Below are 16,013 nucleotides of genomic sequence, written 5' to 3'. Positions count from 1 at the left end.
GGTCCGGTCATTTTTAGGACTTGTCTTTTTTCAGTCCGGTCTCGTTTTAGACTAGTTCATTCTCGGTCTTTTTTCGGGTCCGGTCCAAGAATGGTTCTTTTGTGTTGGTCTACTCCAGCTTAAGCCCTTTTGCTCCAGCTCAGCAACATCCTAAGCTTTGATCCTTCCAGCCCAGCAACAAGATAAGCCCAGATCCATTCCACAGCAGCTCAAATCTTCTTCAATCTCTAGCCCACAGAACTTTATCTGCACAAAACTAAAATACATATTAATTTAAATATTAAGAATAAGAAAAAATGTTTTACCAATCTTAGAAATAAGATTAATATTAGGAAATTATAATTTATTCAATTTTAATCTTGGTCAACCGATCCAATTAAACATTAATTTTTATTTTTATCTATTGGATATTTACTTTTATTATGCAATTGATCCATCATTAGATATCCAAGTTTTATCCAATTTATCATGCAAATATTTGTTTACTCCTTTTCCTTTCACGGCTCATGAACACACACTCGCAGTCGCATGAACTGAAATCAATCAAAACATGACCAAAGTTCTCAAACTTAACCCCTATATACCCTTTGTGAAAAGCACCCTGAACTTTAGCCTTATTACAATATGCTCCCTTACAGTATAAATTAAATGTTCACAACTTATACTTTTATGTCGAGACAGTGTTCACATAAGTTGATAATTATAATTATTGCTTGCTTTATTTATTATATTCTTTGTATTTATGTAAAATTATTATTTTAAAAACTATATAATGCTTATAATTTTATATTAAACTTTTTTTATAAATCCGTGTAATACACAAGTTTCACACCTAGTAACATATAACATGACCAAAGTTATAAAACTTAACCCCTATATACCCTTTTATGAAAAGCCCCCTGAACTTTAGCCTATTATAAATTAAACAAATTTTCATAACTTAAACTTTTATTTAAAGAAAGTATTCACATAAATTGACAATTATAATTAAATGTTCTTACACATATAATATTTATACAAAATTCTTCATAAAGTTCAACTTAATGAAAAACTTTTATTCGGATTTGATAAATGACTTATATGAACCGAGATGTTATAAAAATATACATCCAAACAAACAACTCTTCAGATCTCGTATAAAATAACATATATTAAGATTTTTATAAAATAAGCAAACCAAGAATAAAATGTTCCAGCGAAGTAATTGAAATGGCAAAAAAGACATGTTGCATAAATGTGGAGTAAAGAAAGAGTGTGAAGAGGCATTTTATAGCTGGAGATCTCAACTAACATGATGAATTATTCAATATAGCCTCAACATTACACTTCAATTACGTTTATATTATAATTTAATTAATATATTGTCAAATTGTTTATTTTTAAATATTTTATTACGATTAGTTTAACAAACCAGTCGGAGAAGTACCTTGGAATAAGCCCAGGTAATTCATTATTATTAATGCATGTCGTCTTAAAATAATTAGATATTAGTTTGTTGATAAAATAGTTAATATTAATAAAATAACTCTATAAATCAATGTTTTCAATTAAGTATTGATAAATAAAAATGTGATTTTAATTAGATGGATTTTCCATTTAAATGAATGTATTGTTTTGACGGTGTTTCGGCTATTAACAAGATATTTATAATAGTTATTAAAAAAAAACTATTTTTTTAGCCTAAAATGTATCGTTTTTATTTTGGAATTATCTGAAAGTATGGTTTTAAGGATTTAAATTGGAAGTTGATCTTTTTTTTTTTTCGTGATAATTAATACAATGTCTAACGAAGTTTTTTCAATTTGTAGTTTGTGCGTTGTGTTTAATACAAACAAAAATCAATAAATAAAAATAAATAAATAAATAAAGCACAAAAATGGAGGATTGAATAAAGTAATGTCTAGAATGATGAAATGTTATCCCTGTTCGTGTCTTCATTCGGTCGTATATGAAATCGTGGTTGCAATCACATGACATGACAGACCACAAATACATGCCCTTCATGATGTTTGCTTTGACTTCCCTTCTACGATGTCGATCACCTTCAATTTCACTATCAACAGTTTCAATACTTCTTCAAAGTCGCTCCCACGTTAACTTTGCACAAATCTAGGCCTACACCAACACCAACACCAGCCCTGCCATCTTCTCTAAAGCAAAGATCTTAACGAAAATTCAAAACCCTCACTTGAATGATCAAGGTCCCAGTCTTTTGACTGTGGGTTGAAGGAGAAGGTTAGGTAAATTATAGCAAGAGATAAAAGATTTTTGTTATCGCTTTAAAGCAGAGTTTTTAGGGTTTTTCGTTGTCTACTCTATATCATACTTGATTTTGTGCTGCATTTGCATTTGAATCTGGATTTTGGCCGTTTGATTACTCGTTGGAACTCTGGTTTTGGGTTGATTTGAGTTATTTCATGGTGGTATTGCCAAAATCTTGAGTTTTGAGATTGGGATCCGATTACATTATAGAATTGCGTACTAGGTGTTCGGTGAAATGTTTTGACTTTTTGTTACTGATTACTGAATCTTCAGTTTGGAATTATTCTTGGTGTTCTTGCCTAGATCTTGAATTTTGAGATTTGGGTGAGATTTCTGTACTGGGTGATTTGGGGTTTCGTTACATCAGAGAATCCTCTACTAGATTTATAAGTAGACTCTATAAATCAAAGATTTCTAGGGTTCTTGAGATTTAACGATTGGTGTTTCCTGCTACATTGTGACATTATCGATGGGAATTTTGGATTTAAATTAAGCATTTTGTTGGTAAGAGAAGTTTGATCTTATTTCAATGGCTTCGACATCACCTTCTCCAGGTTCTTCTCCCTCATCGGTTCCTCCTGTTGCTTCAAACCCTGTGCCTGTTTCCCCTGTTTCTCAGCCTGATCAGGCCACCGGATCACCACCGCCTCCTGCCCTCCCTTCAGCTCCACCTCTTCAATTGCCTCCACTACCAGTCGCCAGTCCACCGCCTCCATCTACACCAGATGCATCACCGCCACCAGATGCATCACCACCACCACCACCGGAACTACCTGCTTCTCCTCCTCCATCACCTGCAGCACCACCACCAGAATCCCCCGCAACTACTCCTCCACCACTACCACCTCCTGTCACCGCCACTCCACCTGCAAACTCACCACCTCCTCCAGATTTATCTCCTCCACCACCATCAGATGCATCTCCTCCACCAGAACCAACAACTTCCCCTCCTCCTCCAAACCAACCTGACGACACAGTCTCTCCCCCCTCTCCATCTCCACCCGCACCTGTTTCTCCTTCTCCACCACCTCCAGAAAACGTTCCATCACCACCACCCCTCTCCACCTCTCCTCCCCCACCACATGCAAACCCACCTGAAATCCCCGCACCACGTCCACCTGCTCCACCCTCAAACACCTCCATCACCCCTCCATCTTCAACATCCTCACCTCCTCCATCATCAACCCCAATCCCAACCAACTCCTCCACTCCCGCATTCGGAACCCCACCTATATCCCAATTAGCACCACCCACAGAGAAACCAACCGCAAGAGCAACAAACACCACCACAAATGCTAACCAAAATGGTACATCCGGTGGTGGTTCCCGTGGACCAAGAACAGGTGGCGCAGTGGCAATTGGTGTTGTTGTGACATTTGTGACACTCAGTCTCTTCATAATGGCTGTGTGGTTCAAAAAAAGACAAAAGAAACGTGGTGGACGCCCTACTGGTAACTACATCATGCCTTCACCTTCTGCTTCCTCCCAAAAATCAGGTGATTATTTATTATACCACACAACCATTTATGATTTATTACATCTGGTATGCCTTTATTGCGTTAGTTGGGTTCATTAATATTGTTTTTATGTTTTTTTAACTTACAGATGCTCAATTTCTTAGTTCCCAACAATCTGCTCATAACCGATTGGGTGGAAGCCCATCAGGGGTGGGGAGTAATTCCATTTCCATGTACTCACCGGAGGGTGGTGGTGTAGGAAACTCGAGGGCATGGTTTACGTATGAAGAATTATCGGAGGCTACGGATGGGTTTTCAGTAAGCAATATTTTAGGTGAAGGTGGATTTGGGTGTGTTTACAAGGGGTTGTTAACAGATGGGAGAGAAGTTGCTGTTAAACAGCTGAAAATTGGTGGTGGACAAGGAGAACGTGAATTTAGAGCAGAAGTTGAAATCATTAGTCGTGTTCATCATCGTCATTTAGTTTCACTTGTTGGTTATTGTATTTCTGAGCATCAAAGACTACTTGTTTATCAGTTTGTATCAAACGACACCCTTCATTTCCATCTTCATGGTAACTTTTCAATTCTGTAATCCATTCCAATTTTTTTTTTTTTTTTTTTTTTTCTTTTTGCTTTTTTTTTTTTTTTTAATTATAAATCTCCTCCCTTTGCTTTGTAGGCCCAGACAGGCCGGTTATGGAGTGGTCCACCCGAATTCGAGTTGCTGCTGGTGCAGCCCGTGGTTTGGCTTACTTGCATGAAGATTGTAAGTTCACGCTCTCAATATTTATTTATTTATTTATTTTGTATATTGTATAAGATAAGATGTTATGTTTTTGTTGTATATCTATCAGGTCATCCGAGGATCATACACAGGGATATCAAATCATCAAATATTCTGTTGGATGACAACTTTGATGCCCAGGTATCTTATTAACCTTTCCAACCATTGTTTGCAAGATGTATTGCAGTTTTCTTTTTTCTGCAATCAAGAACAATGGTTTGTTTGCAAATGTAGAGTGATTTAAGTATTTTTGAAATGCATATTTATATTTGTGTGATTGGCACTTACTCAGGTGGCAGATTTTGGGCTTGCAAAGTTAGCTATGGATACTAACACGCATGTCACAACTCGTGTCATGGGAACCTTTGGGTAAGTCTTGACTATATCCATTTTTTTGGACGTTATAATGTCCTGTTTTGTTTTGTTAAATTTATTTATTTTTTGAAAAATTTCAGATATATGGCTCCTGAATATGCTTCAAGCGGGAAGTTGACTGAAAAGTCTGATGTTTTCTCATTCGGGGTAGTGCTGTTAGAACTAATCACAGGGCGTAAACCTGTGGACGGGTCTCAGCCCCTGGGGGATGAGAGCCTGGTTGAATGGGTAGGTTTATAACTCGCTCGGCAATCTTTGACCTAGAAAAATTAAAAAATTTCATTAAATTAATCTTTCTTCTTCATCATGTGTGGTTTCAGGCTCGACCATTGCTGAATCAGGCACTTGAACACGAGGATTTTGAAGAACTGGTAGATCCGAGGCTGGAAAAGAACTATGTGCAGGTTGAAATGTTCCGGATGATTGAAGCAGCTGCAGCCTGTATACGCCATTTAGCCCCAAAAAGGCCACGAATGAGTCAGGTAATCATCACATCCATGCTTCATTCTGGTAAAAATGAAAATATGGAAACCCTAACCCTAATATCATGAGTGGTGCAGGTGGTGAGAGCTTTGGACTCGATTGTTGAGTTCACAACGGATCTGTCAAACGGGATGAAACCAGGGCAGAGTGAAATCTTTGATTCACGAGAACAGTCTGCACAAATTAGATTATTCCAAAGAATGGCTTTTGGTAGTCAAGACTACAGTTCTGAATATTTTAATAATAATTCTCAGACCAGTTGGAAGAGTGAAGGATCACGACACATGTTTTGATAATTAACACACACATTCTTTTCTAATTCTCTATCCACCAAGTAAAGATATTATTAAGATAGTATGTATGTATGTGACCACAGAGCTGTTTATTTGTGTGATTCTCATACACTACACTGTTGGCCCGTTTGGTGTATAGAAAATTGACATGGTGGTTGCCATCTTGTTCATTCTTTATGGGAGGGAAATCTTGTGCCAATTTTTCCATGTAAGTAAATTTTGTTGTCCATGTGATCTAACAATGTAAGAATCTTTTCTTGTTATTCTTCTCTTTCAATGTGTATTTGTGATCCTTTGTTCTGGTGTTTCTGTTAGCACTGTTTCCCTAACATCAAACTCGACTGCCTACAATTAACCACCATCGTGTAAAGGTAGTTAAGTAAATTTACGAATAAATACTTAATATTACAAGTCAATTGACAATTGTAACATTTGGTTTCCCAAATTTAATAATACTCTCCTCCATCAACATTATGCAAACACCACACTAATACCATCTTCTGGATATTTAAATTTGTTTTCAAGATGTTTGTATCTTTAAAGGACTGTTAGAAAAACATGGCAATGATTATCAAACTGAATTTGGATATTTTTTAGATCGTTTTTGAAACACATTCCAAAACATGTAATTTCAACCCTGTAGCCAAAAGGTTACATGAAATTAATCCCAAAAAATTCAATCTTGATTTAAGGCAAAATCCAAGATTCAAATAACAGAATACATGTTATTGTTGTATGTTCTTCAAGACAACAAATTTGCAACATAAAGGGAAAAAAATAAAGCCTGTAAAACCATAACCATACACTTATAGGTTTTGGAAAGTATTTATAGAACGAAGACAATTAATATTTATGTTAGAAACTTGACTGGGAAAATCGTGTCTATTGGGAACAAACATGTCAGTTGATTTTGGCAAGAAACTAACAAACAAGATATACTACATGATACCTATGGATATCATTTTGGTCGGGGTGCTGCCCCACTCCCCTCAAACTCCACCCGAGGCATTGTTCTCACACCCGGTGTCCTTGAGATCAAATCAACTTATGCAATCATACATTCGGGAACCTCCTAAGTTCACAATATAGCAAAAATTGAGCTCCCCAGCTAATCCTGAACATACTAAATGACTTGATAACACTAAAATCATCAACAATGAAGACAATTTTAGAAGAAAGACGGAAATAGTTGAATCTGTAGGAAGGGAAACGATTGCAAGAACTAGATAATCAATGGTTATACTATTTTATGTATATGATGAGAACTAAAAATTACAATTATATGATTTTTTAAAAGAAAGGGAAGCAACTATATGACCATCGGGTATGGTCACCGTTAGGGGTGTTCAAAAATATCCATATTCGAAGTTTATTTCTGAATCCAAATTATCCGAATTTTCGAATATCCGATTTTTTGGAATCAGAATTGGATAGTGTTTTTCAGATTTTTCGGATAACCCAAATATTCGATATCTGAAAATTTTGATTTTAGTTTATACATTATTTATTATTTTAATCACAAATGTCTTATGATATGAATGTTAGTAACTAAAACATATTCACGGTGCCCTTAATTAAATACCTATATTACTTCATATGCATTTTTAATTTAAAAATATGTCTTTCTAATTTAAAAAATTTATATGTCTTTAAAATTTGAATAAAATTTCAAATTTTTGGATATCCAATTTTGGCATCCGAATCCGTATCCGAAATTTCTGATACAAAATCTAATACCAAAAATCAACTATTTGAAATTTCGGATATTCAAATTTTCGGATATCTGGTTTTGAACACTTGTACTCACCATAGGAAGTAAACGAGAAAGCATGCAGAATCACACACACATACACACACTATTTAATGTGGTTTGGTGAATGAGACTTATGTCTACACGACATGAGAGATTATTCTTGTTTGTGAGCTCAAACATAGCAACTGTACAATCGATACAAACCAAAGACCTCGTAATGACTATCAGAAGATCATACAAAAGACCATCATAAATCCTAACTAGTAGCCCATGTTTATAGACTAGGAATAAGACATGAAACCCTGATAGGCCATATTCATCTATTCATAGGTCTAAATAGATGTCAGCCAATCACATGACACCATACAACTGCTTCTAGAATCTTCAATATTGAGGTAATGTGCATGGCCACCTTCCAAACACCTAGAGTGCCCTTGACCATGCATGATGCACATTCTTCATGCATGCAATGCATTTATGAAGAGCTATCACATGGAGCACCTTTGCACCAAGAGAGGGTCTTTACAACAAGAGTGCACCTTTAGGAGAACCAATGCATTCTCCTCACCTCAAGCGCATTTAGCAAGGTTCTAGTGCATCGTGGAAGGTTAGGATTGCATTTATGAAAACCAGAGTGTATTAGGTAGATCATGGAGCGCATTTATATTTGTGATTTTAAAATTTGTAAACTTATGTTAGTAAGATAAGCAATGTTTTTCTTCGTCGACTGAAATATATAAACTTATATTTGTAATTGTATTTTTTTGAGTTTCTATCTATATAAAAATTGTAATTTTGTAGCAAGAAAAAGAACTTTAGTTTCATTTTAGGGTTATTGTTTGAAGATCGAGACGTAGATGCATTTATATATCCCCAATAGAAATGAGAATGTGGATTTATTCGGTTACTTTCATGTTCCTGAGTTTACCTTAAGGAGATAAATAAAAAGAAATTGATGAAAGTGGAAAGAAAGTAAAAGAAATTGGTGTTTTCGAGTTTCATTAAATAAATGAAGTGGAAGGAAATATAATGATCATTTTTCCTTCTAACTTTCCTTCCGATTTGGAAGGATTTGAAGAAAAATAACAAAATGTTTAATTTTTCTCTCGCTTCTTCATAACTCGGGAACACAAAATACAATTTTTTTTCTTTCTATTCTTTTCTCTCCTTACTTCTTTTTTCTTTGCTAAAACTCGGGAAAGGGTTGCAACAGCTGGTGATAGAGATGTTGAACCCATTTTTTTGTAAACTATAACTTAAAGATCTTTTGAGTGAACAAAAATTCATGAAGGGTTAAAATAGACATCATATAATTGGTTGTAAAAGGACAACAGTAATGGTTTGGACTTTGGAGAGTGAATAGCTGAAAACCTAGGGGGTGTTTTGTTATTTACCCGATCGTGCAGTATCACTATCATCACAACTCCGTCGTGGTTGCTGAATTTCTTGATAAAGATAAGCAGCGATCAAATTGAAGAGTGAAGAGTGTAGGTATAATGGGGGAAGAACAAGATCCACAGAAGATGAAGAAGATAGCGGCGGCGGCCTATGACTACGAAAACGACCCTAAATGGGCCGATTATTGGTCGAATATTCTCATCCCTCCTCATATGGCTTCTCGCTCCGATGTTATCACCCACTACAAACGCAAATTCTATCAGCGTTACATTGTCCGTACCCATCTTTCACTTCCTCCCTCATTTCTCAATTCGCTCCTAATTTTTCCAATCTTCATCGCGTTTTAATCTGATTGATTTGTGTATTTTGATTAACTGAATAGCTTGACGTTGAACCATCTTTTGATCTTAAAATTTGACTTTTGGTTTTATTTGCAATTGTTAATATAGAATCTTCAGTTCAGTCTTATATGTAAACTCATATTTAGCATTTATGTATCATTTCCTAATTGCACTTGGAATCTATATCGCTATCAGGACCCTGATTTTGTAGTGGAACCGATGACAATCCAAAATACTTCTCAGCCTACAAGATCATCACCTCCACCACCATCATCATCTACAAGAGAACGCAGGCCATCTCAGAACTCAGGTAGATTATCTTCTTTCACATTTATCTGATCTGAATTGCATCATTACTCTTCAACCCCTTGGGGTATTGAACTTTGTAGGATCAACTACACAAGCAACAGGAGCATCGACTATGAATTCAACTCCATTGCGTTGGGATAGACAAACAATACAATTTTCTGTCAATGCTTGGGTGATTGCAGTGGCTGTGCTTGCTATGCTCCCATTCATACCTGCAAGTCTTTCTAATAGGGCATATCGCCTCTCATTTATGGGCACTCTATGTTCATCTTTGTATTCCCTCTACTCTCTATATGGGGTGAGTAATAATGACCTTCAATTTCATCATCATTGAACCTTTTATATGATTGTCATTTCATGATGCTGGTATTCCTTATCGTTTGCAGAAACCAAGGGCATGGAATTTGCAGGCAGTCCAAGTGTGGCTTCAGTCAGTAATTGCAACCAAAGATTTTATCTACTTCATTTACTGCCTCACCTTTGTCTCCTCAAATCTTCAACTTAAATGTTAGTGTTACTTATAAATTCATTTATATGCTCCAAATGTCTTTAAACTTTGCATCTGATTTTTGTTACAATGTTGAATGATATGACAGTTGCTTTGCTTCCCATCTTATGTCGTGCCTTAGAACATTCTGCAAAATTCCTCAGACATAATTTCAGTCAAGCACCCTTGTACAGGTTATATGATATGATATCCCCACTCTTCTTTTATGATCATCATAATTGCACATTTGAGTCATTGTTATGTGTATTCATCTTCATAGTTTCTTTCCATTTTCAACAGGAAGTACTTGGAAGATGCTTGTGTTTGGGCAGAATCAAACACCACAACACTTAGCATATTGTCTTCACAAGCTGAGATTGGAATCGGATTCCTTTTGATTATCTCTCTTTTATCGTGAGTATCTAATTTATCTAGAATTAATCAGTTAAAATAAATCTTTATGTGAGCTGCTTTTTCTAAAATCTTTGATTTGCAAATGTAGGTGGCAGCGTAACATTATACAAACTTTTATGTATTGGCAGGTTAGTTTGATGGTTATAATTCTTAGATTATGTGACATGTTTTGTGATATTTATTTAATTTTTGCATATATTTTTGGGTTTGCAGCTGTTGAAGCTGATGTATCATGCACCTGTGACTGCTGGTTACCATCAAAGTGTGTGGGCTAAAGTTGGGAAGACAGCCACTCCTCTCATCCATAAATATGCTCCATTTTTATACACTCCCTTATCTACAATACAAAAATGGTGGTTTAGGCAATGATCATCACTAAAGGAAACATTGGAGAAGAGTAGAATAAGATTTTTCATCAAGGATTTTTTGAGACAAAGATCCGAATCTTGTTAGTTTAACCTAACCTGGATCGTGTTTTTGATTTGTATGTTGGTGATTTTGCAATTTGGATCTATTTGTTTGAGTAGGAGATGGTATCTTGTTGATTCTCTTGAATTTTTGGATTATGGTGTTTTTGTGCTGTAATGAAAGGTATGTTAAGAAATTGAGGCTGCAGCACTTATTCAGGGGTATGACTTTGAAAGTCAACAATGTGTTTGTATATTTGAAATCTAGTAGTGAGAAGAGCATGATGCAAAAGAGCAAATGTGATGGAATGCGATTGACAACTAAAAATAATCCACATAATTCCATGTGCCTTGAAATCAAGACACGTAGTAAGTAGTAACTTGTATGGGTTTATAACTTTTTGTTGATGAATATACATGTCATTTTATGATTTATTTATTTGTTATGATGTTTTGTTTTTGTTAATTATGATATTATTAAATTTTGAATTACTATAAGTTATTACTTTTTGCTTTGGGGGCAACCCACTTGTTTGCGTCTAGTGATTTTTGTGATAAGTTACAAGTTCCTTCGCGTGTGCTAGAAAAGAGTTTGGCGGTTGAAATAACAAATGTGAAAAATATTTTTGTTAAAAAAAGAATATCCTGATGTAACATTAGAATGCAGTGGGGTTGAGTTCAAAGTTCAAAATTCGAAGTCAAGATCCTGTGTGGAAAGAAGATGTTTAGAGCAAATGCAACCTAGGGGAAGCAAATCCACATTTATGTAGATAGAAGAAGGGTGCCTAAAGCACTAATGAATGTGATGAAGACTCGTAAATGTCTGATGAAGGGATGCCAAGCATATTTGGCATATGTGGTGGATGCAACAAAGGAGAAAGTTTCTAAGGAATATATTGAAGTTGTTAAAGAACACCCAAAAGTCTTTCCGGAAGACTTGTCTGAATTACCACTTGATCGTCAAGTGAGGTTTGATATTGCTTTGGCACAAGGGATGACACCAATTGCTAAAGCTCCTTACCAGTTGGCAGCTTTAGAGTTGAATGAATTGATGACACAAAAATTATGCCTAAGTACTGTGTACCATCCATAAGCCGACGAGCTGAGAGAACAATTCAGGCATTAGAAGATATGTTGAGGGCTTGTGTTTTGAAGTTTACGGGTGGCTTGGACAAACATTTACCCTTAATAGAGTTCCCATATAATAATAGTTGTCACTCAACTATTAAGATGGCTCCATACTAAGCTTTGTATGGAAAGAAGTGTATATCCCCATCATGTTGGTTACAAGCGGGTGAAAAGGTGTTTATAGGGTCGGGCCTAATTCACAAGACGACAGAAAAGGTTGAAATAATTCGCAAAAGGATGTTGGCTACTCAAAATGATAAAAGGGCTATGCAAACCTTAAGAATTGACTGATGACTTTTGAAGTAGGTGATCAAGTTTTGCTCAAGGTGTCACCTTCGAGAGGAGTAATTCATTTTGGAAAAAAAGGAAAAGTTAAACCCACAATACATTGGGCCATTAAAGGTCTTGGTGTGTGTCAAAAGCAAACTTACTAGCTCAAGTTACCAACGGAGTTGGAAAGAATACATAATGTGTTCCATGTGTTATTTGAGTATAAGCTAGGTTTGGAGACAAAATGGAACTACTACCTATCCAAGAGATTTGAGTAGATGAGAACAAGTGTTTAATTGAAGAAGGAGAAGTCATCATGATAAGAAAACCAAGAAGTTGAGAAGGAAGATTATTGACTTGGTATTTGTGAAGTGGAAGCATTCGACAAGATCGAATTTTGGAAGACGGGGTCGGAAATGAAAAGAAGATATCACCACTTGTTCTTGGACATTGCAATTTTGGGCACGAAATCGTCCTAGGGTAGGTAATTCCGTAATTGTAACATCTCAAATTTATGGCAAATTTTTTCCATTTAATTAATTAAGTAATTAAATAAATAAAATAATAATAATAATAATAATAAGTAAATAAATAAAATAATTTTAAAACAACAAAAATCAACATTTGTCTTGATAAGCTTTTCCCTAAGAAACCCAATACACGTTTTTTAACATATAAACGTCTAAATTATTAAAAACAATATAAGCAAACAACAACGAAATATAATACACGTTTAAATGATCATGAATCCACAATAGGCAATTAGTTGGGATATATAACGGACCTACATCTATTTTTAAACTGAAATTTATGTAAAAAGGATAGGATTATACAAACATCACTAGAAATAATCCGTTTATCTATACAGGGATTATAAATTGGATTCCCTAAAGATTTTCTTTTAGTTTTTTATCCTGATATCATTTTTACATCCTTGCTATTTTTGAATTTATCCATTTATTCAAAAAAAAAAAAAACGCCGGGAATTGGTTAATGCAGGCTTCGAAGCTTCGCTGAAGACATGAAGACAACCAACAACCCTACCTTTGGCAGTGGCACGAGACGGAGAAACTCCAGTAATGTTTCGCCGGTGATAAATTCTGATCAATGCCTACCTCCATCAGAATCCTTCAGTCTCGATTTGATACATGCTGCTACTGAAACTTATTTAATAATTGGTCTTATTTTTACTCTCATCAGCTATCTCGGGTACAATTCTTTTTTTATAATTCTCCGTACTATATATCAGTTGACTTCAAATCGTTTGAAGAACAAGTTTTCCACATAGCTTGAGAAGCTTTACGCGTTTCATTGATTCTTTACATAAATTTGTATATACAAATTGTTATTGCGAGAAATGTTCATAGAAAAAAATCGAGTTGCTCCAGTTGAGTACCGTTATTGCGACCATACAGAATGTAACATAACATTCTGGAGGAACTTTCAGATGTTTCTTAATGGGTTTACAATTAAAAAATCTAGCAATTCTTACATTGAATTGTGGCGCTTTAATTTCTTTTTTTTTTTTTTTTTTTGAATCAGGGTAGGCCGAAATAAGTCGAGGGCTGTTTCCCTCTTGGTTTACACATCGCTGATATCACCTGGCTTGCTCAAAGGTTTGTTTGGTGATGGGTTACTTTTTTCCCTCTCATATCAAGTTTTTTCATACATATTATTAGAACCTCAATCTTGAAATATCATGTTTTGCAATTTAACTTTTAATTTTACAGTTGCATATCAATTTTGCCTCTCAACCCATATCCGTAGAAGTGTGGTTTATGGTGATCAGCCTAGAAATAGGTAATGTCGCCATGTTGATTCGTAATTTAGATGCCACATTATGTTTGTTTATGCATTTAGTTTGATTATTTTCCAGATTGGATCTATTCTTACCAAAAGATAAAGATGGCCCGAAACCTGTCATTATCTTTGTGACTGGTGGAGCATGGATGATAGGGTAAGCAAACACTCAAACTTCATGTCTCCATTATCACTGTGTTTGATGATCCAAATAATTTTTTTTCTGTTATGTAGATATAAAGGATTGGGTGCCCTTTTCGCTCTTCCGTTAGCAGAAAGGGATATCATAGTGGCATCTCTTGACTACAGGTGACTTGACTGATCAAATTCATAAGACTTGAGAGATAAATTATGATTAAAACAGAGATAATTTGGTTTGCATGTAGGAACTATCCTCAGGGTACAATAAGTGATATGGTTGAAGATATTTCTCAAGGAATATCTTTTGTGTGCAAAAACATTGCTGAATATGGAGGTGATCCAAATAGGTGAGCTACTTGTATACTAACATTTATTGAAATTTGGTATGACATTATATACATATATGCTGACATCAGCCTTGTTTAATTAACAGGATTTATGTAATGGGACAATCTGCTGGTGCCCATATATCTTCTTGTGTACTCTTTCAGCAGGCCATTAAGGAATCCAAAGGAGAGACCATCTCTTGGAGTGTCTCTCAGATCAAAGCTTATTTTGGTTTATCTGGAGTGTAAAAACTAAAAACCATCCATATATCTGTCTTATTTTATTTATTTATTTTCTTTAAAATGAGAAATTACATTAATCTTTAAACTTTGCAACTCATGCAGCTACAATCTACCAAGTCTAGTTGAACATTTTGATAGCCGAGGCTTCCACCGCTCTATACTTTTAAGGTATTAATAGTATTTTTTTTTTTTTTTTAATTTTAATCCCAAATGCTTTTTTAATTGGTATATTTTGGTAATTAATTAATTAATTAATAGTATCATGGAGGGGGAGGAATCGTTGAAACGTTTTTCTCCTGAAATCTTGATTGAAGATCCAAGTGTTATGAATGCTGTTTCTAAATTTCCCCATGTTATCCTTTTCCATGGAACTGCAGACTATTCAATACCAGCAGATGCAAGGTTTGATTTCTGATACATTTAGTACTATTCGGATATCTAGAAATTAAAATACTATTTGATTTTTTGCAGTATAAGTTTTGTTGCGAGTCTTAACAGAGTTGGTGTGAGAGCTGAGTTGAAACTATGCAATGGGAAAAGCCATACAGATTTATTTGTTCAAGTAAGTTGACAGTTGATGTTAACTGTTAACTGTTAATTCAAACTAACTCTACTGAATACTGATTGTTTTTTGAGATTTTTCCAACTCATCAATCTGTGACAGAATGCTCTAAGAGGGGGTAAAGATGAGGTATTTGATTACATTGTTGATTACATACATGGTGGTGATGCTGATGCACTTGCTAAGGTTGCTACAGCACCTCCAAGAAAACGCCTTTGTCCAGAACCCATGTTGATGTTAGCTTCCATGTTCAGCCCCTTTTAAGGAGGGAAGTTACTATATTCTTAAAACTTATAATTAAACCACAGCAGGCATTTAAATTTACAGTTTGGAATGTTGTATGTAGATCGATTGTTGTTTGGTGTTGTAAAGTTAGTGTTGTTTGATCTCTTGTAGTCGATTTGAAGACTATGAAGGTTTGCCTACACATAATTACTTGTAAAAATAAAACGGTTTATTAATTCCACAATAAGGTTTACAAATACATTGAGATCTATGTATATATAGAGAGAGTTGGGTCTTTGATTTCGATCCTAAAACTACATAGTTGCTAAAAAAAAACTACGCACAAGCATTAGCATAATAATTGACATCGCTCCCAGCTTTTCTATTGATCATGCTAAGGTCGCACAAAACAGAAAGAAGTGAACTTAAGGTTACTATCTAGTATCAGATTGACCACTTATAATTGGTTATAAGTTGGAAACATTTAAAAGAAGGGAAAATGACTTGCCTTGGCAAGGTAATTAACTTCTCGGTGGGTAACTATCTTCTTCAT

General features: G+C 35.1%; 3 protein-coding genes across 3 annotated transcripts; all 3 read left to right on the top strand.

The window, feature by feature from the left end:
- Positions 1-1,916: 1,916 nt before the first annotated feature.
- Positions 1,917-5,939, top strand: LOC111876676 (proline-rich receptor-like protein kinase PERK8). The gene is made up of 8 exons (XM_023873238.3): positions 1,917-3,758; positions 3,868-4,293; positions 4,401-4,487; positions 4,576-4,646; positions 4,798-4,874; positions 4,961-5,108; positions 5,201-5,362; positions 5,441-5,939. The coding sequence occupies exons 1-8, from the start codon at positions 2,792-2,794 to the stop codon at positions 5,654-5,656; spliced, it is 2,154 nt and encodes a 717-aa protein (XP_023729006.1). The 5' UTR covers positions 1,917-2,791; the 3' UTR covers positions 5,657-5,939.
- Positions 5,940-8,771: 2,832 nt separating this feature from the next.
- On the top strand, positions 8,772-10,962 carry LOC111876677 (uncharacterized). Its single transcript, XM_023873239.3, has 8 exons — positions 8,772-9,079; positions 9,344-9,458; positions 9,538-9,755; positions 9,844-9,964; positions 10,054-10,138; positions 10,245-10,358; positions 10,447-10,486; positions 10,572-10,962. Exons 1-8 carry the CDS (start codon positions 8,906-8,908, stop codon positions 10,725-10,727), a joined length of 1,023 nt encoding a protein of 340 aa, XP_023729007.1. The 5' UTR covers positions 8,772-8,905; the 3' UTR covers positions 10,728-10,962.
- A 2,006-nt stretch (positions 10,963-12,968) lies between these two features.
- Positions 12,969-15,719, top strand: LOC111876679 (probable isoprenylcysteine alpha-carbonyl methylesterase ICMEL2). The gene is made up of 11 exons (XM_023873240.3): positions 12,969-13,372; positions 13,706-13,779; positions 13,894-13,963; positions 14,040-14,120; positions 14,198-14,272; positions 14,350-14,451; positions 14,538-14,675; positions 14,776-14,841; positions 14,932-15,075; positions 15,145-15,235; positions 15,338-15,719. Exons 1-11 carry the CDS (start codon positions 13,185-13,187, stop codon positions 15,497-15,499), a joined length of 1,191 nt encoding a protein of 396 aa, XP_023729008.1. The 5' UTR covers positions 12,969-13,184; the 3' UTR covers positions 15,500-15,719.
- The last annotated feature ends 294 nt before the right edge of the window (positions 15,720-16,013 follow it).

The sequence above is a fragment of the Lactuca sativa genome, chromosome 2 (genome assembly GCF_002870075.4).
Source record: "Lactuca sativa cultivar Salinas chromosome 2, Lsat_Salinas_v11, whole genome shotgun sequence".
Lineage (NCBI taxonomy): Eukaryota > Viridiplantae > Streptophyta > Magnoliopsida > Asterales > Asteraceae > Lactuca > Lactuca sativa.
Note: the sequence above shows the minus strand (reverse complement) of the source record. Positions and strands in the feature narration are given on the sequence as shown.